This window comes from Zeus faber (assembly GCF_960531495.2).
Source record: "Zeus faber genome assembly, chromosome: 22".
Taxonomy (NCBI): Eukaryota; Metazoa; Chordata; class Actinopteri; order Zeiformes; family Zeidae; genus Zeus; species Zeus faber.
This window is the reverse complement of record NC_137209.1, coordinates 14,904,200-14,929,553: the sequence shown is the minus strand read 5'-3', so window position 1 is coordinate 14,929,553 and position 25,354 is coordinate 14,904,200. Positions and strand designations below refer to the sequence as shown.

The 25,354-nt window shown below is 47.8% G+C and overlaps 1 protein-coding gene across 2 annotated transcripts; it reads right to left on the bottom strand.

Moving 5' to 3' along the window:
* Positions 1-3,620: 3,620 nt before the first annotated feature.
* rtn3 (reticulon 3) lies at positions 3,621-25,184 on the bottom strand. Of its 2 annotated transcripts, XM_080023321.1 has the most exons (8): positions 24,870-25,184; positions 19,974-20,021; positions 8,907-9,114; positions 8,036-8,174; positions 6,905-6,974; positions 6,010-6,056; positions 4,924-4,982; positions 3,621-4,652 (listed from the first exon to the last, which is right to left on the bottom strand). In XM_080023321.1, exons 1-8 carry the CDS (start codon positions 24,958-24,960, stop codon positions 4,604-4,606), a joined length of 711 nt encoding a protein of 236 aa, XP_079879447.1. In that variant the 5' UTR covers positions 24,961-25,184; the 3' UTR covers positions 3,621-4,603. The 2 variants fall into 2 exon arrangements, with proteins under 2 accessions (XP_079879447.1, XP_079879448.1); XM_080023322.1 differs by lacking the exon at positions 19,974-20,021 and having other exon boundaries at positions 24,870-25,178.
* Between the last annotated feature and the right edge of the window lie 170 nt (positions 25,185-25,354).

Here is a 25,354-nt window from a genome sequence, read left to right as displayed (position 1 = left end):
TCCTCGGCGATCCCCCCAAAAAAACCTGTCGGCGAGCGGAGAATCGTCTCAACTCGGCGTGAGGTGAAATCGGTGAAAGCTTACAGACTAAATAGAACCGAGGCCGGAAGTAAAGCTCAAACCTCATTGGCTCACAGAACCCGGTAATTGTGCTTTTGGAAGGGTGGCACAGGATGGTAAACGGGTATGTTAGAATGGTTAGAATGTATAATTTGGTATTTTCAGCTAAAAAATTATATTCAAAAACATGTTTTGGGGACCCCAGAGACCTATATTAACTTGTTGAAAATCACGCCATTAAAAAAAAAATAATAATGGAAATTCCTCTTGTGTCGTAAGATCAAAATTTGCAAGGATGTACCATTCCATCGAATTATTCAGTTCCGGCCAGAATTCCAGCTCTGAGTTCATCAGCGCAAACTCAAGTTTCGTACTGAAAATGAACAGGATGAGTTGTGACGAAAGGTTGGACTTTTTTGGAGATTCGATTTTTGACGACTCCACTCCATCAGATAGGAGTCCTTCAATTTTCCGCCTCTGCGTTCATTTGATTCAGTTGGTGTCAGGGCTCCGAGTTGGGGATGGAATTCTCCCCAGAATAATACAATTCTGTCAAAACGAACTTAAATTTAGCCCTCAGTAACTATTTGCAGTTTGTAAGTCAAAGATTCACTCTTGCGCTCTGTCGGCTTCGATAACCGTACGTTGCACTTTCTTCTTTCAACCAAATTCCGTTTAAACAGGAGCTGGAATTTGTACATTTGAGCACTAAAACCTCATCAGAAATAAGCTACAGCAGGGAGTGGCATAGCACCTTGTGTCAGTTACACACATTTTAGTATTTTTAGTATTTTTAGAACTTATAGAGCTTATTGTGCATAATCACCAGGTGTCATTATGACATATATGTATGAACGTATGTATATGTATGTGACAAACAACCTCCTGAACTTGAACTTGGCCTTGAAAAAACATTTCAAGTGCTCATAAATGACTTAGTGGGGGTGGGGGTTTCCGTCACACCGAGGTGCGAATTCACAAAAGGATTGCGTGGTTTTGGCGGCCGCTAAACCTGTGCAAATAACACAAAAAGGAACGCAGATAGCCGTGCTCTGGTGCTATTTGCACCCATTTAAATTCGGTAATACTAGTGCACGCCCGTTCCAATTCGCACCGTTTAACAAAATGGAAGGACAACTTTGCAATCAAAAACCCCCGGGGTCCCTGCCCCCTGCCGGACAGTTGCCCTTTATGGATAATTGCCACATGGATAATTGCAATCAGGTCCAAATCAAGGGCAAATTGCACACACTGGCAAACTTTATGGGTGTGTTTGTGCTGTCGTATCATGAGCGCGATCTTTTGTGATGGGATTTTGCCCCCGAATGCGTCACCGTGTCTTGACAGGCGGCTCCTCCCCGTAGCGGCCATCGGACGAACTTCGTCTGGGTTTTCGCAGCGCAGGTGATGTCAGGGAAAACGGGAGAGTTTCGTTTTGTACAGCGAGGACGTTGCTCAGCTGAATGAGTTCAAAACTCCCTTCATGTAGGGTTTGCAAAGATACGAAAAAATAAAATGCACACACTTCCAAATCACGTAAAAAAGATCTATTTATGGTGAATATGGTGAAATCCAACGTTCACGTTAAGAACGTTGTTAGTTTTGAAACGCATGATGCATTTATTGGAGCCTCGACTCTCCATAGGAATGAATGGAGCGGATTGTTCTGGCTGTTTGTCGTTTTAGGTGGGAAGCGGGCTTAAGAGCTCCCTCAGCAGCTTTCTGTAAGCACGCAAGGTCGCGGAAATGACCAAACAAAGAGCGTTCCTATATTTTATTTCATTAACTGAAATAGGACTTTTTAGATGGCATATGGATCACACTTTGCAACCGAAAAGCTAGACTTGCACTCTGACGCCGCCGGTCCACGCAGAAACCTGATGGGAAAAGGGAGACGGGGGTAAAAAGTAACTTTTATTCGTTTAACGTGTAATCTGCATTAATACACACATTGCGCGGTCAAATGTCAAATTGATGCCAGAGTTCAGTGCTCGATGTCGACAACCCCGGCCTAAAATTAGAACGCCGTAATCCTCTTTCACTGTAAAGCTGCCTCGTCCACCCACCGGCACAACACTCAACTCAAATCTTATTTTTAATCTCAATACTAATTTTAGTCTTTTTTTTTTTTTTTTTTAACTCAAATGTTCAGTCTAGGATATTTCCAGATGAACACAAAGAGGTCAGCACAGCTTTGTCCTTTGACAGGTTTTTATTAATTTCACTTTGACATCAGTACACAATTTCTTCCCATTATTATCATCATTTTTTTTTTTTTTTTTTTTTTTTTTTTTTTTTAATATCTGAAACATCTTTTCCCCCCGAAGCTCCACATTTGAACCAAAGTCATATCTTACAAACGAAGCTGATGTTATGTGACCACATCTAGATACTGGTAAGAGTCAAAGCCAATGAACCAAACTAACAAAAACAAAGAAAAAATTAATAATAATCCATCCTCCCCCCCAAAAAAGTTTATTTTACTGTGAACAAACAGTGAACGGAGAGAAAATAAATCCTGCTTTTTTTTGGGGGGGGGGGGGCTGTGCATGTCAAATCTTAAAGATATATATATTACATTCCGAGAAAATAAGCAAAACTATGACACGGTACCCGAAGGGAGGTGTGTAGTAAAGTAGTAGTGGAGGTAAGATTGCAAAGGAAAAGTAGCTGTACCTCCACGGCGTTAACGTAGCCTTCAATTCTGTGCGATAGCTGCACGAGGAGGCGACGCCGCGATTTAAAAAGTTTTAAATTAAAAAAAATAAAATAAATGTGTATTTTTTTTTTTTTTATAAAATCATGACTTCATTAGCCGAGGAAACGTTGAGCACAGCGGCGGTGACGGGACGAGATAAATTGGCCCAATTTGAGAACTTTTGTTTCTATTTAATTCTGAAGCACTAACAGTCACAATAATCAACGTAGGAACAAAATGAACTATATATATATATATATATATATATATATATATATACACATACATACAGGGGTCAATAATATGATAACAGTCTATATGGAAAAACATGGGGGTTTCTCTGCGTGGCTTCCAGCTCTATTCTACGACATGCACTTCCTGGCGTTAAAGAGCAAACAAGATCCCCCACTTCCATCCCCCCTTCCTCCAAAATACACCTTTCCCTCCCTGCTAATAAAAAGGATTCTACCCACAACACTAAAGCTCATCTTCCATTTCCGAAGCTTTGTGAAAAGGAGATTAAGTAAGGAGTCAAAGCAGCCATCTTACCGGGGGGGGCAAAAATAAAAATAAACAATAATAAGATCTAACAATATCATTAGTAGTCATTAAGATGACAGATTTACATGTGAACGGGAGATTTCCACACCTTTAAAAAAAAAAAAAAAAAAAAAAGGTTCTAAGGTAAGAGAAGTGGGTGGGATCTCTTTTGGAGATTTAAAGACAAAAAAATGAAAACAAAGGATCGACATTACAGCAAAAAGATGTGCCTGGTGTGTACCCTAAAGAATGTATATATGCATATACATACATACGCGTCGACAGAGTTGCGTGGCTATAAACAAAACAAATAAACACGGGGTGAACTAGAACAATTGACCTTTATTTAATCCTGCTCACGGAGTTTCTTTTTTTTTTTTGTTGGTTTTTTTTTTTGGAGAACGAAAATGAGGAAACAAAATTCATCAGTGCATCGCAGATACTTACATACATAAGTGCGTTTCAAAATGAAAATAAAACGCCAGCCGGTAACAGATACCCCAGTGACCCCCACCCCAAATGTGTACTTTTCCACCCCCATATGTCGAGTGACAGCAGGACAAAACTGAACCAAATCTATTCTTTTTTTTTTTCCCCCTCCTTCCTTAACCCTTTTCTAGCTGGTCATCCATTTTCCTACAGCGAAATGTTTCCTTTTAAAAGTACAGACATTTGCTTTTTTTCGAGACTGGCGGCCATCTTTGAATCCAAAACACCCGCCCAAGCCGACACACCCCCCCCCCCCCCCAAAAAAAACCCCGCCCAACCGCCGTGCACTACCAAACGGGGATCGCAAAATTTCAGTCAAATCCACTTGAACGCAGCCTGGTTTACTTTTTTTTTTTTTTCCCCCTCATTATTGTTATTTTATTTTTTTTTAAAGGTGAAAAAAGAAAATTGCGAATAATCGGTAACACTGCGGCAAAGCCCGGGACACAGATTCACACGCACGGCGTTTACATCACTTCCTCCTCTTGGCCATGCACTTCCTGTCTTCACAGGTTCACAGTTTTTTTTTTTTTGTGTTTTTATTTCATTCCTCCTCTGATGCTCTTAAAAGGTTAAGCTGTGCGGTAGTTTACATCGAATATTGGGGGAGTAGCTGGAGAGAGGTTTTTCCTTCTTCCTTTCCGCTGGTTTCGGGTGCGCCAGAGTGGAGGGTGCGGTGATGGAGCTGGTTAGTTGCCGGGGGCGGGGTTGGGGAGCAGGGGGCTGGGAGGGCGTTTCAAGAGGGTTAGGAAGTTGGTGCCGGTGGTGAGGGCAACGAGGGAGGGGGGGAGAGGGGAGGGGAGGGGAGGGGGGCGATCACTCGGTTTTGCTGCGCTTCACAGCTCCGGGCAGTTTCTCCTGCAACCTGGAGGAGACAAAGCAAAACAATTATACTAAAAAATAATAAACAAACAAACAAACAAACAAATAAATAGACACAGACGTGACACTCGATGTGAACCGTTAAAGCTCGAGACCGGACTGCGATTAAAAGGATACAGCAATCAAACTTGACTTGATATTGACCTTCTCATCTGAGAGGGTCAATATCCACCCCCACCCCACCACCTCCCACCCCCCCAATCTGATGGTGCAGGCTGTTAAAAACGGAAGAAGCAAAACACCGAAACGCTTACTTGGCGATCGTGGAGTTGACTTGAGTGCGCGCCACGTCCATGTACTGGTCGATTTGGGCCTGGAGGAGAGCGGAGAGGAGAAGGGGGGGGCAGACGTGAGCAACACATGATTTGCCATCTTCCAAGAAACAACGGCGGCGTCCGTCACCTCGTTTGCAATTAAAACAAACCAAAAAAAAAAAAAACCCCAAAAAAACGAAAAACCAGCTTTTCGAGACGCGTCCTCCTACGAGGCCGAAGTAGCAGCCGGACGAGGAGATAGAACGTACGCAGCGACATGCGACTTGATGTGTTGCGCGCCTCCACATCAGCCCGCACGCCGACACTCTGCTCTCCAATGACTTCCATTTGGTTCCCCCCGGCCCCGGCCCATTCCAGAACATCCAAAAATGACTCCGTAATAATGATGAAACAATTCAACTGGTTCCAACCATCGCGCGCGGTGACACGAAGCGATCCTGTCGGTCCCAGCTGCGGAGCCTTGTTGGGAGAAGGTGAGGAATAGCGCCTTCGTGGATTATCGACAGCTGACGTTGCACTAATATTGCACGCCTTACATATTTCCGGGACGTCGGACGTTTCAACTTTCCTCACATTATCAAATGAGTCAATGGCCTGAAACAAAAGAAAATCTGCGCGAGTGTCGGCATGCAAGCTGATGGAGGCCAAAACTGCAAAAAAAACAAATAAAAAAAACACCAAGTTGCCCCAAGCACCTTAAGAGTGCAGGACGTTCCCACGCTCTGCACAAAAGCATGAGAAATGAGATTAGTGGAGGAAAAAAAACAAAAATCGAAACTGGACTATTTGTCAGCACACACACACACACACACACACACACACACACACACACACACACACACACACACACACACACACACACACACACACACACACACACACACACACACACACACACACACCTAATCAGGTGATAACCCTCCCCGCCCCTCAGGCAGGAATCGAACCTTGCAGATAGACATATCTTGGGAGACATTAATCAGCTGCTCGTGCTCACAAATCAGGTTTAGACGAGGTCAGAATTGATAAAGTAGAAAAAAAAAAAAAAAAAAAAATACAACTCACCTTGTTCTTCTCGTAGACCGGGGGCACGGCAAAGAGCAGGATGTCAGCTGGAAAACACCCGGACGACAACGTTAAACAGAAAAAAAAAAAAAAGACAAAAACTGAAAATCCTCCCAATTTTACAAGTTCAGATTCTGGCGTACGCCGACTGACACGCACTCCCACGTTCCCGAGAGGGCGCATTTTCATCCATCGATTTTGGTTTCGGACTACAAGAGAGCAGGCCATTGGGCGGCGCTCTGTTAATGCGTGTTGCGGTCCATGATAATGAACAATGACAAACAACTTAGAATCCATCATACACTGACACCAGGAAGGAGCAACTGGGGCCGACCCCACCCGACCCCGCCCCGCTCCCCAGGGCCCTACCACTCCCGACTGATCAATCACAAGTCCATCAACTACCTTGGGGAGGTCTACGGTAAGTGCCATCACACCGTTTTGTTTTTTTTGTTGTTGTTGTTCATTTTTATAACAAAGGGAATCGGAAGAGTGGGATCGGCTCCGAGTCGTGAATGGAAGTCGCACAAAAAAAAATCCTTTTTAATTCTTTCAAAATGATTTACTTCCGTTAAATCAGTCGAGTCCGATTCGATGCGAACTGCGCCCAAACGCTTGACCCTTTTTTTTTTTTTCCCTACCCCCTCCGCCTTGGGACTTTTAATTCGGCTCTCAGTCATTATTTTCAGCTCGTGCGTCAAAAGGTTCACTCCGCTGACGGGAGTGCCCCGAGTCGTTTCAAAGATTTGTTCGCTTGGACGACTCGTTCGATACGAGGCGAGTCACGATGACGAGTACAGGCTTCCGACGCTTTCAGTCGTTAGAGGAGGTTGGGAAACACTGCCGTGCAGTTGGCCGAGGGTCGAGGGAAAACAATGAGGGCCGTGGACCTTACCGAGGATGAGGATGGTGATTCCGTTGAAAACCGCGCCCACGTAGGTCAGCAGCCACATGACCACAGCCAGCTGCGGAGGGGAGAAACAGTTTTTTTTTTTTTTTTTTTAATAATTAAATAAATAAAAACACAAACAGCCTGGGTCAGAACAGCAGTGGAGAGGCGGCGCAAACCCTCAGAGGGGCCGATCGGCAAAAAAAAACAACAAAAAAAAAAAATGAGCCGTTTTCTAGGACAACGCCACGTTCTAAATCTTCATCTCGACGAGAGCCGAAACCAGGTCGGCCCCGCGTGCAACCACAGCGGGATCGGGTTTATTTCTACCTGGACGCTCGCGGACGGGGCCGCGGACGACGAGCAGGAAGCGGAAGAGAGAAGGGGGAATGAAGGCGGAGAGGTGACGCCAGAGAAGTCGATGTTAAAAGTTGGGGGGGGGGGGGGGGATAATAAAATAAATAAATAAATAAAACCGACTTTACTACACTGCTACACCTTCGATTGCACCTGTGATCATTGGGCATCGAACCGATCGTCTTAATGAGGCCTTCTAATACGGGAGGATGATATTCCTTTCTGGAATATCTACATTGAGGTCACAATAAAGTCACGGCTGTAGCAGCCTGTTTTTTTTTGGGGTGGGGGGGGGGGTTTCCAGCTTTTCTTCCGATTTCAAATTACTAACCACAACATATACGGCCGGGGGTGGTACGTATTTATTATACTTTATGTTAGAATACGAGAAAAGTCACTTGAGTGAGACCCTTCTTTCAGTCAGGAACGCCCCCCCTCCTCTGAAACCATATGCAAGGCTTTTAAGCTCAGCAGCCTTGTGCAACGGAGGCCGTTCTGGAATTTTAAGAAACCCCTCAGAAACATAAATCCCCCGCTTAATGACCCCTGACACGGCTGAGGAGGGCTCGGACGCGCGCTGCCGATTCCGATAAGGGGGAGCCGAGTAAAGTAGCGGTCTCACCGCCGCGCCGCGCATTATTCTTGCTCGGCCACCGGCGCGATCAACGACCCCCCGCCTTTTCCGCCTGGGTGGGTCCACCCCACCCCGGCCAATTAATTCTTTGGGGGGGGGCCTCCACCCGCTCCAACCCGGCCCCGACCCCGACGAGCAGGCCCCACCTTGAGGGAGTCGATGAGGTCCTCCACCAGGAACAGGCGGCTCAGCTGCTTGAGGCCTCGGTTGATGTAGGTCAGGCTGACGTCGACGTGCTTGCGGAAGGTCTCGGGGGGAATGCTGACATCCTTATCCATCAGTGCTCTGCGGAGGAGGAGGAGGTGGTGGGGGGGTAATGAGGTTAGCCGGCTAGGCGCTAATTGCTTAAAAAAAAAAAAAAGAACCTTAACGTTCCACATCCGCCGAAGCAGGACGACTCTTCTTTGCGCGACAGCCATTAAAATAAACTCCTAATTTATATGAACCCTAACTGATAGAGCGCTGAACTGCACATCTAATAATAGACTGCCGTGTCTATTTATAGCTCTTTCGGGGGCTGGAATAAAATCTATTTTCAATAGAGAGACCGAGAACGAGCGCAAACGGCGCCATTCAGTCCGACGTCACAATTCAAATCAAATGCAAGCCGTCCGTCCCCACTGCTGCGTCCACCCGTCTCGTAGCTGCGGGGGGGGGCACAGAGGGGTTAAAAACAGCGTATTAAGTCACGCGTCTTTGTGACCGGCTGCGTTGTGTTCTCTAAATAAGAGCTCTCGCGGGCTCAGGCTACAAGCATAAAGGTTGGTCTATAAATACAACCCGGTGGAAGCGGAGGGTCCAGCCGGGCCAAGGCCTTGCGTGACCGTGGCATTCTATCGCTTGGTGGCCTCCGGGCAGGAAAAAAAACAAAACATACTCAAAAAAAAACAAAAAAACAAATATAGTCTTGGAATCTCCGCTCTAGAGAGTGTCTGCAATCAACGCCCCCATCACCGCACTTGAGGCGGCCTATCGGGGGGGGGGAGGCCGGGGGTCCGCACCAGAGCGCGCTCTTACTTGAAGGGGTGGCCGTCGCTGGACTTCTGCACCGCCTGGACGACAGACTTGTAGATGCGGAAGGTGATGGTGACGCAGAGCAGCGCCAGCAGCAGGTAGGACGCCACGCTGATGACGGAGAAGGCCGCCAGGGAGAGCAGCAGCAGCATGGACAGGCCGAACACCACGCCCGACTTCTTGGGGTCCCGCCAGTGGATCAGGTCTTTGACTGCGGAGGGAGGGAGGCAGGTCGGCAGGTCGGGAGGGAGGGAGGCCGAAGACCCGCGGCGGGTCGGTAGGGTGGGAAGGAGGGAACGGGACAATGGGAGGAAGAAGCCAAAGTTACTTGATGAAAACTAACACGAGGACCAGCTGTCCTCGTCTCCAGCCAACAATAACTGCGAGCGGGCGTAGTGCAGGAGAGTCCCTGTTGCATGTCAGCGTGCGCCGTTATGCCCGTCCTAAGTCGTACAGGCAGAAGTAATAGGTACTATTGTAGGGCGTTATGCAACGCTGCCAATGGTGCGGGCGCTCTCAAACTGCCTCCTTTCGCCTTGCATGTTTAAAAAAATTAATGAATAAAAGCAAGGGGTGGGTACTTTAAGAGGCATTGTGTCGCTAGCCAAGTATCTACGTGGGACTTTGCCCTCGGGGAGATTTGAGGCCCGTGCGTCCTTGGCTAGTTAGAAGGGAGCACACAGCATGTAGGGCCTGAAACACTCTCCCTCCCTCTCTCTCTCTCTCCCCCTCCCTCCCCCTCTCTCTCTCTCTCTCTCTCTCTCTCTCCCCCCCCTTCACAAACAAACACAACTGTGCCCCGCACCAAATTGGTACTTTAAACATTTCTGACCGTGACATGGCTGGGCTGGGCCTCTAGGACGAGGAGAGGCGCTCCAAGGCGACTCTGGCCCGAGCCCAGATGGAATTATCTACAGATATATACACTGATGCATACACCGTGGTTCTCAGTCACACACACACACACACACACACACGAGAACAAAACCTTACACACCCATAAAAAAAAAAAAAAAAAAGGCGAAAAAAGCAAACACATACACACCCTTTGCTGCAGGGAAAGGTAAGAGTCTGGCATCTCACACACACACACACACACACACACACACACACACACACACACACACACACACACACACACACACACACACACACACACACACACACACACACACACACACACACACACACACACACACACATTGTATGCAGCTGCTACATGGCCATGTAACATGCAGGTAATAGACAATTAAATGTTAAGAGTGTACAAAAGGCCAATTCTGTGTTCAACAATAGAAATAGTGATGAGGGTGGAAATACAGGGGGATATTCATGTAATGCGGATATCCATCTACCTGTATCTATTCTGCAGCCGCCTATGTCCAGTTTCAATCTCATCGTCAATACGCATTGACTACATCTAAAATAGTTTTGGTTTTTTTTAGGCACGGATTTAACTCAAGCCAGAAACAGAATTCACAGTAAAAAAAATCCAATATCCAAATATCCATATCCAAGGGGCCTTCTTGTCTACAAATGTTTACACGTTTATAACTCAAGGGGGGATTGAGCCCGGCAACGACTGGAGGGAGGGAGAACTCCTTGTTCTTGGAAAAGCCAAGATGGCAAGTTCGTATTGGTATCAAACCTTTGGCTTTCTTGGGAGATTGGAGTACCATTGTACTAGCAGTGTGCCACAATGGTCAACTGTTTTTAAGCATCATTTTTGAGGGTTTTACATCAATATTCACGCTGTGAAAAGCATTTTGTACTTTAATAAACAAGGTCCATAGTGTACACATGAATGTCCTATGGCCATTATTGAGAAATGTCCATGCAGTCTGATGATGCTTGTGCTGTGTTTTTATTTCTAAATCGGAAACATTTTGTCATTAATTGACTTTTGAAGACATTTTATCTACATCCCAGAACAACTTTTGTTAAACGATGGCTTTTTGTATACGGATCACACCATTTGTACCATGAGCTTTAGGACTTCTGCACATCCCCACCTCATACTGACATGCATGAACTATGAGCAATTGGTACTCTCCTTGGGATTAAAATCCAAATTGTGAACAAATATTTGTAAAACTAGATATTGGGAATCAGTCGGGAACATCCTAGTACGGAGTACAGATATAGTCTGATAATGGATGGGGAGAAAGGATAAGGAATATCACTACTTATAACCAGAAGGAGGAATGTGTACCTTCCTTGCAGCAGAGGCCATATATATATATATATATCTGACATAATTGTGGTTTAAAAACAAAACTTGTGTCTCACAAGGGGCACAACATTACCTCAACATCGCTAACGTCTTGAGGCGGTGGAGCCGGAGACAGAATTCAGATGGAAAAGGAGCGAGTGAATGCACTTCCATTGTTCTGACACTGGCTGCCGAGTGCGCGCGCGCGCGCGGGGTCTCCTTGCCCGGCCCTGCAGGGGTCCGAGTCCCTCCCAGCATGCCTTGCTGGTACCCGACGGGAGGCACCCAGAGCCCCAGCCCTCGTTCATTAACTCAACCCCCCCTCCTCCTCCTCCTCCTCGCAGCTCCACTCTGCATTAAAAGCCTGGGTTTCAGCGGAGCGAGGCTGCAGTGGCCTGCTTTCCCACTCGCTGTGCAGTGTGCAGCTCTTAAAGGCACAGGCACGAGCCCACCAACGCCATGGGTCCGGGTATACATACATATATATATATGTGTGTATGTGTATGTGTGTGTGGATTTCATACGCTTGAGCGGCGGTCTATTTTTTATTTTTTGCGCGCGATTCCCCTCCTTCTACGAAAGGAAGTTCCAACTTCAGCCAGCTTTTTAATTCAACAGTCAAAATACCAGAGGTGATTATGAACACCGGGGTGGGCCAGCCAAGTCTGAATTCAAGTATTCACATGATCGTATCCCTAACCCTTTCATGCCCACCAGCCTCTGCACAGTCAAACAGAGGACTAAAGCCCATCTTTCTCCACAGCGAATTGAAACGAATGAGTTAAAATGCCAGGAAACAAGTCAGGTATTCCAATTAGCAAAGCCAAGAGGGATGGAGAGAAACCTATCCTACATCTGTCCTGTGGACTCTTGCTGGGAAAAGGCAGCTCGATTATCATTTAAGACGTATGAACAATGGACAAGTAGGGGGGTGATGGAGTATGTATTTCTGAGGGAGAGGGTGCGCTGTCCTATTTTAATTAATACTAGGTGCTTGAATATACTGTAAAAAAAAGAATACCAGAGAAGGCGGTGGGTATACGCCATGTACCAGCATATACCCTCCACTACGTCACTGGAAGGGAGCCAGCTGAAATGGGTGCACCCAATAAAATTAACTCACCTAGCGAAGCAGCGCTCCGCCCAACAGCCCAGTCACTGGGGAGCACTGCAGAGAAGGACTGAAATAGCAGGGAGGTTTTTGGGCTGAGGCTAAGAACTCAAACCACCGCAGAGCTTCAAACAGACAAAAATACCCCAAAAAAACAAAAAAAAAACAGGGCTCAATAAGAGTAATTCTATCAGCGTCACAAACCCGAATACACCGCGTAGAGAATTCTTCACGGTCGATGAGTATTGGGTATACATCTGGCTGCCGATCAGTGGCACAGCATGCCATAGTCTAAGTTATGTCGCAAAAGTAGTGCTCGATTACTATCGCTGTCGTGCATATTACACTCTACGCGTAGTGTGTGTAATAAGGAGGGCGACTGGAAGAGGCCACCAAAAAAAAAAAAAAAAACGACGAGCGCTGCAGTAGATGTCTTATCTGTACATCAAATGCATTCTCGTCTACGGAAGGCTTCGTTAATAGGGGCGTTGTGACACATGAAGACAGCGGTACGCCGTCGCACCGGATCACTTTTCAACAGGAAGGGGGAGGGTTGACTGAGCCTGGACTCACGGGAGCAGAGGACAAGGGGAACTAAAAGATCTTATGACAGTAAGGCAATCAACAATGTTGAAATGGCACCTCCAAAGCAACACTGCAAATCTCACACACACACACACACACACACACACACACACACACACACACACAAAGTAGGCGCATAGTGGCCTTAAACATTACTTCATAACCGTTTTTTTGCATTATTCCCAGCCATTAGTTAACAGAACCAACACCGTGCATTACATATTAATGGCTGCATGGGTCAAAAGATGACATGAGCCACTGTTGGTGTGACCATTAGCAGTGACCATTATTCCAAAGTGATCCTTCGCCCGCTGGTGCAGTGCACCGTGGAAAGTTGCATTTAAAGCAGTAAGCCGACACTGGGGATCAACCTTGCCGCCTGACTTTCAGGGCTCTCATAAACACACTTCATGTGTCTATACCACACAACCGCCACCACCAGCTCTCCGACCGTCCTATCTTGTATCCGTAGACCAGCAGCAGTCCACGTCTCATCTCACTATGCAAGTGCATTTTAGGGTTGTCAGCCTGACCTTGGAAGCGTCAACGGATTTCACATACCATGACACAATCCCCTAATCATTTCAATGACTTTCATGAGAAATAAAGCTTTTGAATCATGGCTTTTGAGATGCACACGTTAAAAACGCATTTGCGGTTCATGTCCTAAAATAAATAAAATCTAGTTAAAAAAAAAAAAGAAAAGGTAATTCAAACTGTTGGGAAAGGGAGCAGGTAGGATTGAGATACAAAGTAAAGGAACTGAGTGGGGTTGGTCATTTTGAGGTGCTTGTGTGAGAGGTTAGCAGGCCTACTGCCCAGAGGGGGAGAGGGGGGGGGTTACCTGATAAGTGGGTTAGTATTGCTGTCAACACATGCTCAGCAAGATGGTAGGCCTCAGCCACCCACTCGTCAATGGCTTCTACCTCCTTGGAATACGCGCTCTCGGTGGCAGGGTTAGCTTGGAGAGGTGGCGGGTGGAAAGTAGACTCAAGAGACATTTGCTGGGCAGGTATTGCAATTGGGCCAGTTTTGTCTTGGTCACAAACCTCGACACTGGGCTTCATTGCAAACATTTCTTCGAGTGCCTCCTCTTCCTGACTGCTGCCCAACTGTTTAAGGGCGTTGATGGTGAGCTGTTCTTGCTCAATATCCATCACCATGGCTGGAGGGGATTGGGAAGGAGGTGAATCAGTGGCTTGTTCATTCTTTGCGGCGGGGCCTGGACGAGCGGCAGCGGTGTCGACGGGATCTGTGTGGTCCCTCGACTTCAGGCACTCTTTCATGAATTCAACAAAGCTATCAGTTGCTCCGGAAACAGAGCAGTCCGGCTCAATGCTTTCGGGGTCACTCGTGTCGGATGTATGGCAACCGGCAGCAGTGACAATCTGGGTCCTCTCACCAACATCCTCCAGTCGGATGGAATCCCCGCCGGGTGCGTTATCCCCAATTCTCTTTTCGATCACGCCCATGTCCTTCTTGCTGCTAAGCTGTTCACTTTGGAAAGAGGAATATGGGTCCTTGGGATATTCTCTTGGTGACGGCTGGCCTCCAACTGGCTTGGGAAAGGGCTCATCATCATCCGGCAGAACAACGTCCTTCTGAACCAGATTGTCCTGGGGTGTCTCATTTTTCGTGGCTGATGCACTCAAACTTTCAATAACAATCTGAGATGTATCAAATGCATCAAATGAAGCAGACCTCTTCACATGGGTAAGATCTTTCTCGTCGAGTGCGTCGGCCAAGACGGGTGAGGCATCGTAATCATCGTCAAACGATCGTCTGTCGTATAAGTCATCCTGCACGAAGCAGGGTTTAGAAAGGGACGTTTCATTCTGACCCTCTTTCTCATTGGCATTAATCTTCTCATCAGCTATATATGGAGTGTGATGAGTCTGGGCAGTAACTGTCTCCTCAGGTTTAACAATTATGTCTTGAGCTTCATCAGACCATTCGTCTTCATTGTCTGGGAAATCCACTTCTTCATTGTGGAGCGTTGGCTTGGCATTCTGAGATGGGGGTTCATCAGTAGAGGTGATTGGTGATTTCTCGGGTTGGGCTTGGGGAGACTCATCGCTTAAGTCCTTGGGCTCTGTGGTATTCTGAACGGCAGCCATTTTAATCGCAGATACCTCTCCGATTACGTCGGATTCGGACCTGGGTATTTTGTGTTTCGGAGAGTATTCGGCATCAGAGTCAACAGGTGAAGACGGGGGAGAGTAGCCTTCCATGAATTCAGTTTCCAGTGGGCGCGTTATGGGGGCTTCAGTCTCTCCTGGCTGCGGTTCAGGGGTTTTGGGAGGATCTTGAGTCGGGTCTTTAACGACTTCATAGCTCTGCTCGTCGTCCTCCTCCAACTCCATCTCCATCTCCTCCTCACTGTAGTTTGGCTCATCAGTTTCAATGACATTGATAGTCGGAACTTGCATGAGCTTCCGCTCTGTCCTCAGTGGAGGAGTCACCTTTTCCTCATTGGGGAGGGATGAATCCGAGGGGTTAGGGGTAGGATCATTTGAGGGTGCAAGAACAGAGGAGGCAGCATTTGAGGCACCAGGTGAAGGGGCTCCGTCCTCAATGACTGTATCGTCAGATTCTCCTGAACTGTCCATCTCCGGTGCCTCTGTAGGCTCCAAATCCACACCCCAAAGGGTCTCCTTGACCTCGATATCCTTATGTTGAGCGTCAGTGACAGCTTGTTGGGCTAGAGGAGTGTATGCCGAATGGAAAGCCTCTGGAGGCACAGGGGAAGAAGGAAGCACTGGGTCAGGATTTTGTGGAGACTGGATGCCGTGTTTCTCTTGTTGATCCCACAAGACAGCCGTTGGTAAAAAGCTCAGGTCAAACTCTGACTCTTCCTCAGCGCTAGGCTGCTCGGGCAGCTCCTCAGACTTGCCTTTTAACTCAGCAGCCTTGACAGGCGAATCTGGAAAAGCATCAGGGATGCCTGCAAAAGCTATTGGAATGTCCGGTACAACCGGCTCCTTCACATCCTCTGGAATGGAGTTCTTCCCCAAAGCTAGGTTATCCTTACTCAAATCTTCAGCATCGTCAAAATCAGGAGCTGGGGGCAAATGAGCCCTCATCCAATCGGCTGTGTTTTCAAATTCACTTACTTGGCCCAAATCTCCAAGCACTTCAAAGGGAGATTCTGGCGTTCCCGGTGACTCCAGGTCAGCCGACCCCCTTTTCTTCTGGAGAGAAAAAGTGACCTGCTCCGTTGGAGACTTCTCGTGGTTGCGGTCTCTAAAGTGAGAAAAACCTCCTTCAGTCCTAAAATCGGGTTCCTTCTTCTTCGCAGCAAGGGCCTCCAATGCCTTTATTCTCTCAGACACGGGGGATGCCTTGATCGGGGAATCTGGTTGCCCGTCAGGCGGCCCGGCTTCGCCCCCATAGTTACCGGGCGAGAATGAGCCTGGTTGAGAAGAGAAGCGAAGAGAGGTGGCCACACCTTCAGAGGGCTTGTCAGACCCCAGAACGACTCTCTTGTCTGCGTTGTAATGTAAGAAGAGCGACAATGTGGAGGAAGAAAAGTAAGGGGGGGGGGGGGTGGGACATAAAAATCACAGATACTCCAATTCTCATGCATTTCTACTTATTTAGCCAGTTCTACATGTTGCAGCCCAAGCGCTCATGCATCGTCATGAAACCGTCATTTTGAGTCGATGGATGGGATCTTGCATGTCGCATGCTGCTTATGCGCTAAAGAACAGTTGCCATCAAGCAGCGCTCAATGAGGCAACGTAATGTTTTATATGATCCAAATGGAGCAGCACCCAAGAAAATAAAATGTCATCAGCCGATATTGTTTGTAAGTCAGTATCCGCAGTAGTTTTTCCCCCATTTAAAAACCATGTTTTGTTTTTTTTACTAAAGTAATTTGAAAATTACTTTAAACTACTCATGCATCAAAACAGGATTCAGTGCTTTAATAAAAGCAGTGCTGATACAGCCTTCCACGGCCAAACTCAAGAACCTGGCTCATCACAAGATGACTGTGGGATACATTGTTTTGTAGATTGACAGATTGAAACGACACCTTTTTTTTTTTTTCTTTTCGTTTTAATCATTGCAGTAACAAGTCAGCTAGCAACAGCGTTTTCTCCTATTTTGTTTCAGATTTGAAATAATTACCTTCTTAACTGCTCAATCCAAACAGTACTACCAAGTGACCAAGTCACACGTCGATAAAACATAAAGAGTATAACTTAAACGGCAAAAGCTCCACTTCCAAAGACAGAACGGCAGTGAAGATTCCAACTGAACCCTTTCTCCGAGAGGCTCACGGGGAAGATTAGGGAACAATAGTGGACTGCATACAGTAGGAAATAGGAAAGGAACGTCGTCATACTGAGATCACAGAAATTCAAACAGCGTCTCTGCCAGAATTGTGTGGTCACGTTCGGTGGTCATATTCTAACGGTAATATTTTAACGGCTTATCGTGTAGCCTTGTATGAGGTGCCATGTATGTGCCTCGCAGTTTCTCTCACAAACCACTGGGGCTGGCTTTAGGGACGTGACGCGGCCAAGTGAGTCACTTCGGGAAAAACAACTCGACACAGTTCAAAAAGGAAAACAACCAGCTCAAGGTACTGAATATTCCTCAAGCCTATTTAGGCGACGTATTGAGTGCCAATGAGCTTTAACTCTCTCCTGCCACACAATGGCAGTGTGGTCTGTGAGAGTGCTTTGCCTCCCTAAATACAGTGTTAACCCCGTGCTGTTGAGAAGGTCGCGCGCGCGCACACACACACGGGCACACACACACACGCGCACCAACTGTTCCAATAATCACGCCATTCCTTCCCCTCATCTCAAAAACCCAGTGTCAAATGATGGTGGCAGGGTTATATTTGGAGGTTTGCTCCGTCTACGTTGCTCGAACCCCGTACGGCAAGCCCAAGCACATGGATAACACTGGGTTCAAATACTGGTGTGTGCAACGTATGAGCCTGTCATCGCGGCCGTTTTCTGTAATTAGAGATTAAAAAGGTGAAATAAGGGACTTTTGGGGCCTTCCCCAGTAACGCATTCAAAAACACGTGTCACTCGCTGTCGTAACCTGTCGAGTCTCGCGGGGCCTTTACATGCAGACGGCTTGACCTCTCCCCTAGCGCAGCACAGTCAACTCAAGGATTATTATTCCCCCCCCCCCACCTCTGACTGGTGCACTTTGTCTTGGTCGGGAGGACCCCCCCCGCCCCCCGCCTTTCCTCTGAGGGCCACAGTGCATTGCATTGTTCGAACTAGGCCACATGAATGGACTTTCCATCTCTCCCGATAGAGACAAAGCGCGTTTTGGCTCCCCAGTGGGTAAACAACAAATTCGCGGCACCCTCCTCCCCCCCGGCAACAACTGAGCAGCGTGGTAGTAAGAGTGTCGGACATTTAAGCCCAGTCAGGAGTTTGGGGTAGCCCGGAGAGTCGGACAAAAATGTAAAATCCACGTAATTTCCGTTCCGAATACCAGACGCAGCGGAGGTTTGTCTCCTGCGTCTTACGTGTCATAAAAGGTGATTTTGCTAGAGTTAGTTTGAAACCATAAAATAAATAAATACGTCCTTCTATATTTGCAAATATTCAAAGAGAGATCGGTTTCAGCCTCAAAACTTATAAAAATGCGTGGTCGCACCCGAAGTGTCTGAGACCAGCGTCGGAACAGATAAACACAAACAATAGTCTGATGAAAGAAAACCTATGATTTAAGCTCCAGCGTTAAATGTGAGACATGCACAAAGCCTAAAAAAAGTGAAGAAAAAAAATAAAAATAAAAGAAATAAATGTAATAATCTGTAAGCAAAGAGCATCGGCAAAGGTGAGCGAGTAGCAGCAGGCAATGGAAGGCCCGGCAAACCCTCTGGGCCGTGGATGATCCCTCGTCTGTGCCGCTTGTCCTCCACGGCCTGGTTGGTTGGTTGGTTGGTTAGTTGGTCGTGGGGGGGCGATACTGGGGCTGGAGAACAGTCGGACCAACCAACCCCCCCCCCCCCCCCCCCCCACCCTCCCTGTGGACGCCAACCTAATCCATTTTTAGGTCTCGCTCGCACACACAAAGTGAACTTGAACTTCTCCAGGCTTTCCTAAAATAAAAAAAAGGTGGCAATCTTGGGATTATCTTGAAACCTAGAGTTAGCGCTGCTGACCTACATAAAAAGGAAGTGCAGACTGAAATGGATCAGACTGCCGTCATCCGTGAATCGTTTTCAGATGCATTTATTAATAACAGTCATAATAATAATAATAATAATAATAATAATAATAATAATAATAATAATAATTTTAAAAAGGTTTTAATTATTCCGGGGATGGGGGCAGGGTTTTCTGAAAACCCGACTCAGACCACAAAGGACAAGACTGAATTTGAGTCATGCACACTACCAAATTTTCTGAACTTGGATAGTCAGTAACAGGTGCCAATATTGATTTTTATTGGGACCGAAAGCATAATGCCTACGTCCACACGAAGGTTGTTAAAATAATGGTGGAGATGTCATACTGCATGCATGCATGGCCACGCATGTGACTTGGTTGGCCAAACTCAATTTTTTTTTATAATAATAATACGCATACAAGATCAATGTTTTTTTTGCACGTGCACTAATAGTTCACATAATATGTGAAATATGTGAATCCCATATTATGGGATTATCTCCTCTCAGGTTGGAGTAGGCACGTACTAAGCGGTGCCTTTGTGCAGGGCGGGTGGGGGTTCAGAAAACTACAACTGGCATATGCGTCGTCAAGAGGGGGGCGGGGATAAACAGCGCCGCAAAGTCATAATTAGTGTAGCCTCCGAGGGGCCAGCGGCGTTGGACACAGATGGGATAATGTTACTTCTGGGGGGGTACGGGGGCATAAGAGCAGTCTGGAGGAGAGGGGGGTTGGGGGATGATGGTCAAGGTCAAAATTTGGTATACGGTGGATTTTCCAACGCAAGCTCCCAAGCAGGCGGCGCCCTTGTGGCCGGACTAAGAGCAGGAGAGGGGGCACCAAAGAGTGGCATGGAGAGGGGGGCGGTCGAGCCGGAGGCATAGAAGCCGGGGGGGGGGGGGGGAGCGGGGAAGGGCGGGGAAGATGAAAAGGCAAAGGCAAGAGTTTGGCGGAAGGGGAGGTGAAGAGCAGGCGAGCGGCATAAACAGCGCTAAAGAGAACCGTCCACTTGCCTTGAGGAGACTGAATGAGAGATACAGGCGTAGAGGAAAGAAAGGAATCTGGAAAAAAAATAAAAAATTTGAGACAAAAAAAAAACGGAACAGAAGAATGAGCCTCGTCCAAATAAGTTCCCAAACTCGTCGGGTTCCGAAAGAAAAATAAGACATTGAAAAACCAGGAGACAGGACAGACAAAGAGAAAAGAAATCCATTAGGCCTCCAACCGTCCAACCTTAACAACTCTATAGACACACAACATGGAGACTTCAAAAAGGCTGTAGATGCTTGACACACACACGCACGCACGCGCACACACACACTTAAAACTACTAATACAGTTGGCACTTAAGGCCCTTATTTCAACCAAATAAGAAAGCTCTCCTCCATTGGAAACGTTGGACAGAATGGATATGTTCGTTTCTCGGCACCCAAAGATCTCCAGCACTCGACAAAAATGCCGCAACTTCGCTTTAGAAAACCTTGAGATTCTCAAGAACGCCGTTCCTCCTGTTTTGGAAATAATTCTTTATAAAAATGCCAGAACACCAGAACTTTGGAGTGTGTGTGTGTGTGTGTGTGTGTGTGTTCCCCGTTTCTTGCCTTAAATAGGTTGGGAATGCCAAAATGGGGGTGGAGGGGGTTGGTGGGGGGTGTTAGGAATGTCTGTAGTCATGACTTAAGAACCGAGTATGTCTGTTTGGGATTATCAGAGAGGAGTGGCATCGCTCTCGGACCCGTTTGGGGACAGGCCCGGCAGGTTTGGGTTGCCGGGCCCTGCCGCCGCAGCATTCCACCGTTTCAGACTTTTGACACCTTCTGCGCGCCACACCCTCACCTTATTCCCACGGGGACGTGCCAGATCCCCGAGGGCGGCCACGCTTCCATATTTCTCGAGTGTTGCGCGCGGAGGCCGCCCTTGTACAAAAAAAAACAAAAAACAAAAAAAAACATGGGACAAAAACTATTTAGGTGCGCTCCAATAAGGGCGGGGTCATTCTTCGGTGTCGTGCATCTTCCGCGTCACGTCGCACGCAGATGGGGGTGGCGTGGAAGTCGGCGCCCGCCGATGGGGCCGATCCTGGCCAACGCAGTCGCCCCCCCCCCCCCCGACGCCGCGGGGCCCCCGAGAGGTAGCGCGGGGTCCCGGCCGGAGGTAAGAAACGACCGACGGGGAGGCCCGAGAGAATTACCACGATCCGAAACGAAGGGATTGTTTTCAACTGACGGATGAACTTGCAGCGGAATGTCTTGGATAACCCTCCTCCTCCCCCCCCTCCTCTTCCTTCCTTATTCAGTAAAATAAAAAGTTTGAAGTATTCCTCGACAAGAGATTGGGTGGGTGGCAGCAGCAACAAATTTGAATAAAACCCAGGGAGGCCTCATCTCCTCAACTTTTTGTCCGCGTCCACCTGTGGCAACCAGAGTTGAACGACAAGTCAAGCGGGAAAAAGTAGATCCTACCGGAAGGCATATAAGCCAAGTACAGCACGGTAACAGGTGTGGTTCGACGCGTAAAGCGGTGCGAATAGCTTCAGGTCGTACATATTAGGACATTCTCAGATGCAGGTATACTGTATCCTGGAAGACATTTGAGAGGCTCCGAATAGATCATTTACAGTGTGAGGCCCCAAGCCCCCGAAGCGGCGTGCTGAGATGTTTCAAGCGGGATCACTTGGGCCCCTTTTCCCCCCCACTCGCGGCGAAAGGCGTAAATCTACTGGCGACGTTCCGTATTGGCATCACGCGGGGACAGGAGCCAGTGTCCGTGTTCAGAAGAAGAAGAAGAAGAAGAAGAAGAAGAAGAAGAAGAACGATAGGGTAGGAAGTCGGTAGTTCAGTCGGAAGTCGTTCCGTAGATCTCCCCACTCTCCAGCCGGTATCATCTCCGGGACATTGCCGGCACGGCTGTGAATGGAAGCATGCGGTAAGGGGAGCAGCGACATCGCCGCGAAGCACGGGCGGAGCCGAATCCGAATCAAATATAAATAGCAGGGGGTTTTTTTACGAATATTTATTTTGTACAAATATTGGAAAAATGTATTTGTTTTCGGGAAGGAAAAAAAAAAAAAAAGAAGAAGAAAAGACATTCAAAAAAGACGGCGCGTCCGAGCCGAACCGTGCCGCTCGGCTGCAAAGACGAGAAACCGAAACACGTCCGGTCTCTGTGGAGACGGGTGTTTATATTCTTAAATGTTGTCATTTTTCCTTCTTAAGAATGCCACTCGAGACACTGGACGTGTCTGTGACAGTTAGGGGTGCATCGGGAACAAGAGCTTCGCTTGCCCGCCGCACCGCAGCGTGGAGAGGGAGCGAGCGGACAGGGAGAGGCAGAACGGGTGGAGAAGGTTCCTTCTCCGGAGGCAGAGTGTGTAGGACAGGTCCAGAATGGTTACACTGATTTAATAACAATGGGTCAGGGTTATTACGTCCTGCGAGGGGGGGGGGGGGCTCTGTCCCCGCTCGGTAAGTGCAGGGTCCACAACGCAGGGAGACCGGGAGCAGCGATGCGCCGCTCTTAAAAAAAACAACAAAAAAAAAACGGATTCTGTTGCCGTGTCTCGCGTGATATTAGACTCCTCTCTCGCGAGCGTTCCGTAATGTATCTGTAACAGTCTCTATGTGGGAACAGACTCCATACGGAACTTTTTCGTAAAGGAGGCCTATGTGGGAACGAACCTACATTTGGCGCCTTTAGCGGATATTCTTTTATCCAGCAACGTTAGGGATTCCGTGTGGGAAAAGGGGGCTTTTGAGTGCTGGCTTTTTCGGCTGGCTCTGCCCTTTGATGATTGAGGCTTCTTATTCTAGTAGGAACCTTTCCATAATCCTACCGCATTTCTCTGAAAGGATATCGCTTAAATTACAGACATTCCGACCACGATTTTAAAGGATGTACGCCGGCGACAACGCGATGCGGATCGTATCGGTTTTTTTTGGAGGAATGACGTCTCCGTTCTGTGGCGCGTCCCTTGCATCGTCCATCGTCGTGTCACTTTAGTGTGTTGGGCTTGTGGCAGTGGCAGAGAGGAGTGAAGGAGGCGGATCATTCCGCCGAGAACCTCAGAGGGCGTGTTCTGATGTTAGACGCAAGTACAGGTGCGGTCCAAAAGCAACATACCGTCATCTCTGAGCTGGAAAATGTAATTAATTAATTTAATTCATTATTAACCGGCCTAAGATTAGATAAGTGTTATGATACAATGCACTGGCTGACAGCCCTTTGTTTAGTGGTCAAATATGCAAAGATGTGTTCGAATAGGATTTTTATTTCAGCCGTGCAAAATAATTTTAGGGATCGGTTTTCAAGATGGTATCTGGGAAAATGGACTTATTTGATGCGGCGCAGATCCAATCGATGCGATCCAAACGCAGAGGCTTACAGGCCTCCTTGCCCCACCCTGAACGGCAATCTGTCAATAATCCATGGAGGGGAACAGCACGCCTTTGTTCAAGGAAACCTTTGGCCGCTAAGGAACCAATCGAGGGGGGGGAAAGGGGCTGCAATTCAATTGGGTCGGGCCGATCGTCAAAGTGTCAAAAGATAAAACACAGACTGTTTGCCACCTCGCATATGGCTCTGTAATGGGTTTGTTTACCATCGGGTGAGACATTACGCCGACACACACACACACGCACACGCACACGCACACACACACACACACACACACAAAAAGAGGGCGCTGCGCCTTTAAGAGGCGCTCCTTTTATCGCAGTTGCCCAGTAACAGCCTCTGCAGTGCAGAACCCGCGGCGCGGGGTTCGATCCCTTTTTTCTGAGTCGGCTCCCGACGACTCGGTGCGGAGAGTCGTTCGACGCTCGCCTCCGTCGGTAATGACGCACGGTGCGCTGCGGAGGACTTCCGGTGGGCGACGAGTCACAAAAAGTCGATCGCCCCGCGAGCCGCGAATCCATCACCGGGGAGGGACGACTCGATCCCGTCGGAGTTACAGTCTTTCGGCGGAACGTCGCGCCGTAGATCGTCGCGCTCAACGCGGATCGCTCCCGTGATTGACGTTTCAAGCAGCCCGCCCCGCCCCGCCCCGCCCCTCCCGCGTCGAACGAACGCGTCGAAGAGACGCTCGCTCGCCGTTGCCGGAGTAACTCCCGACGCCCCGAGTCGGTCGAAAGATATTCGTTCGACGCGTAAGAATCGTTCCGGGGTCTCGCGTCACAATGCAGAACACGGCCGTCGCAAAAAAAAAAACCAAAACAACAACAACAAAAACATGAAAAAAAATACGAATAAACTTTATTTATACAATTCAGCTGCCGGCGGCGACGCGCGTCAGGACAACATCACGGACACAGAACATTAAACTGTTGAATTGTTGTGTGTTCGATGTATGACGCGTGTCTTAATGGTCGCCTCGCCCCCCCCCCCCCCCCAACATATGTAGCCGTCTCCGGCATAAAGGACGCTCCCGTGTTGATGGCGAGGGGAACTAATGCGGGCGGAACGGCGGCAGGAGAGCGACAGACGAGCTGAAAGGCGACGCATCGCACGGGACGATACACCCCGAGGACAATCGCGTAGTTGTGTTATTTCTGGTGTCACGCAGCCTACACGACACGAGTGGCTGGTAACATGTGGGTGCTTTGCGGCGATAGGTGTCGGCCGTTACAACGCGCAGACTAAAATTAATCATTTAAAAAGGGAGAACTTTATACTACCACCACCACCACTACGTCTACAACAACTACAACAATCATAATTATTAGTAGTATTACTATTTGTGTTATTTGTTTATTATTATGCAGATCTATTAACTAGTTAAAAAGTAGATCAAGGAGCAAAAACTCGGAAACATTAAAATAAAATAAAATAAAAATAAAAGTTTCGGGTGCATTCATAAAAGAAAAAAATACACAACAACAACAACAACATCTATTGCTCAAACTATTTCTTACCGGACAGTTTTGTTTCTTTGGCGGCAGAATTTTGCCCGTCGCCGAAGCCCTGCGACGACGAGATCTGGGAGGACTGAGTCATTGGATCCATTTCACGCACAAATGCGGCCGCGATTGCCCCTGTCTGTGGCGACGCTTGGTACTCGGGCAGGTTGTTGTTGTTGGTTTGTTTGTTTGTTTGTTTTTTTTGACGACTGAACTGTTTCTCGCCTGACTTCTCACGTAGTCCCCCCGAGAGCGGGATGCGGGCTCCTGCACCTTCGCACGCACTGACGTGAAGAGACCGAGAGACGGGAGCGCCGCGGATCGAGGGGAGCGACGGAACGAGGCGGACTTTAAATGTCGGGAGGTTGACGTTCGCTTACTTAAAGGGGTACTCCATTATTCCCCAGGCTACGGGCTGGCGCTATCTGAAATAGCAGTGTTTTGTAAAAAATAAAAATAAAAATAAAGATCATCATAATAATAATAATAAGCCTTTGGTT

Coding starts and splice junctions, on each gene's coding strand:
- rtn3 (XM_080023321.1), bottom strand. CDS start 24,960: ATGGATCCAATGACTCAGTCCTCCCAGATCTCGTCGTCGCAGGGCTTC. Junction 4,983..6,009: donor CGGTCTACGAGAAGAACAAG/GTGAGTTGTATT, acceptor GCTCTCCTCCAG/GCCCAAATCGACCAGTACAT. Junction 4,653..4,923: donor GTCAACTCCACGATCGCCAA/GTAAGCGTTTCG, acceptor TGTCTCCTCCAG/GTTGCAGGAGAAACTGCCCG.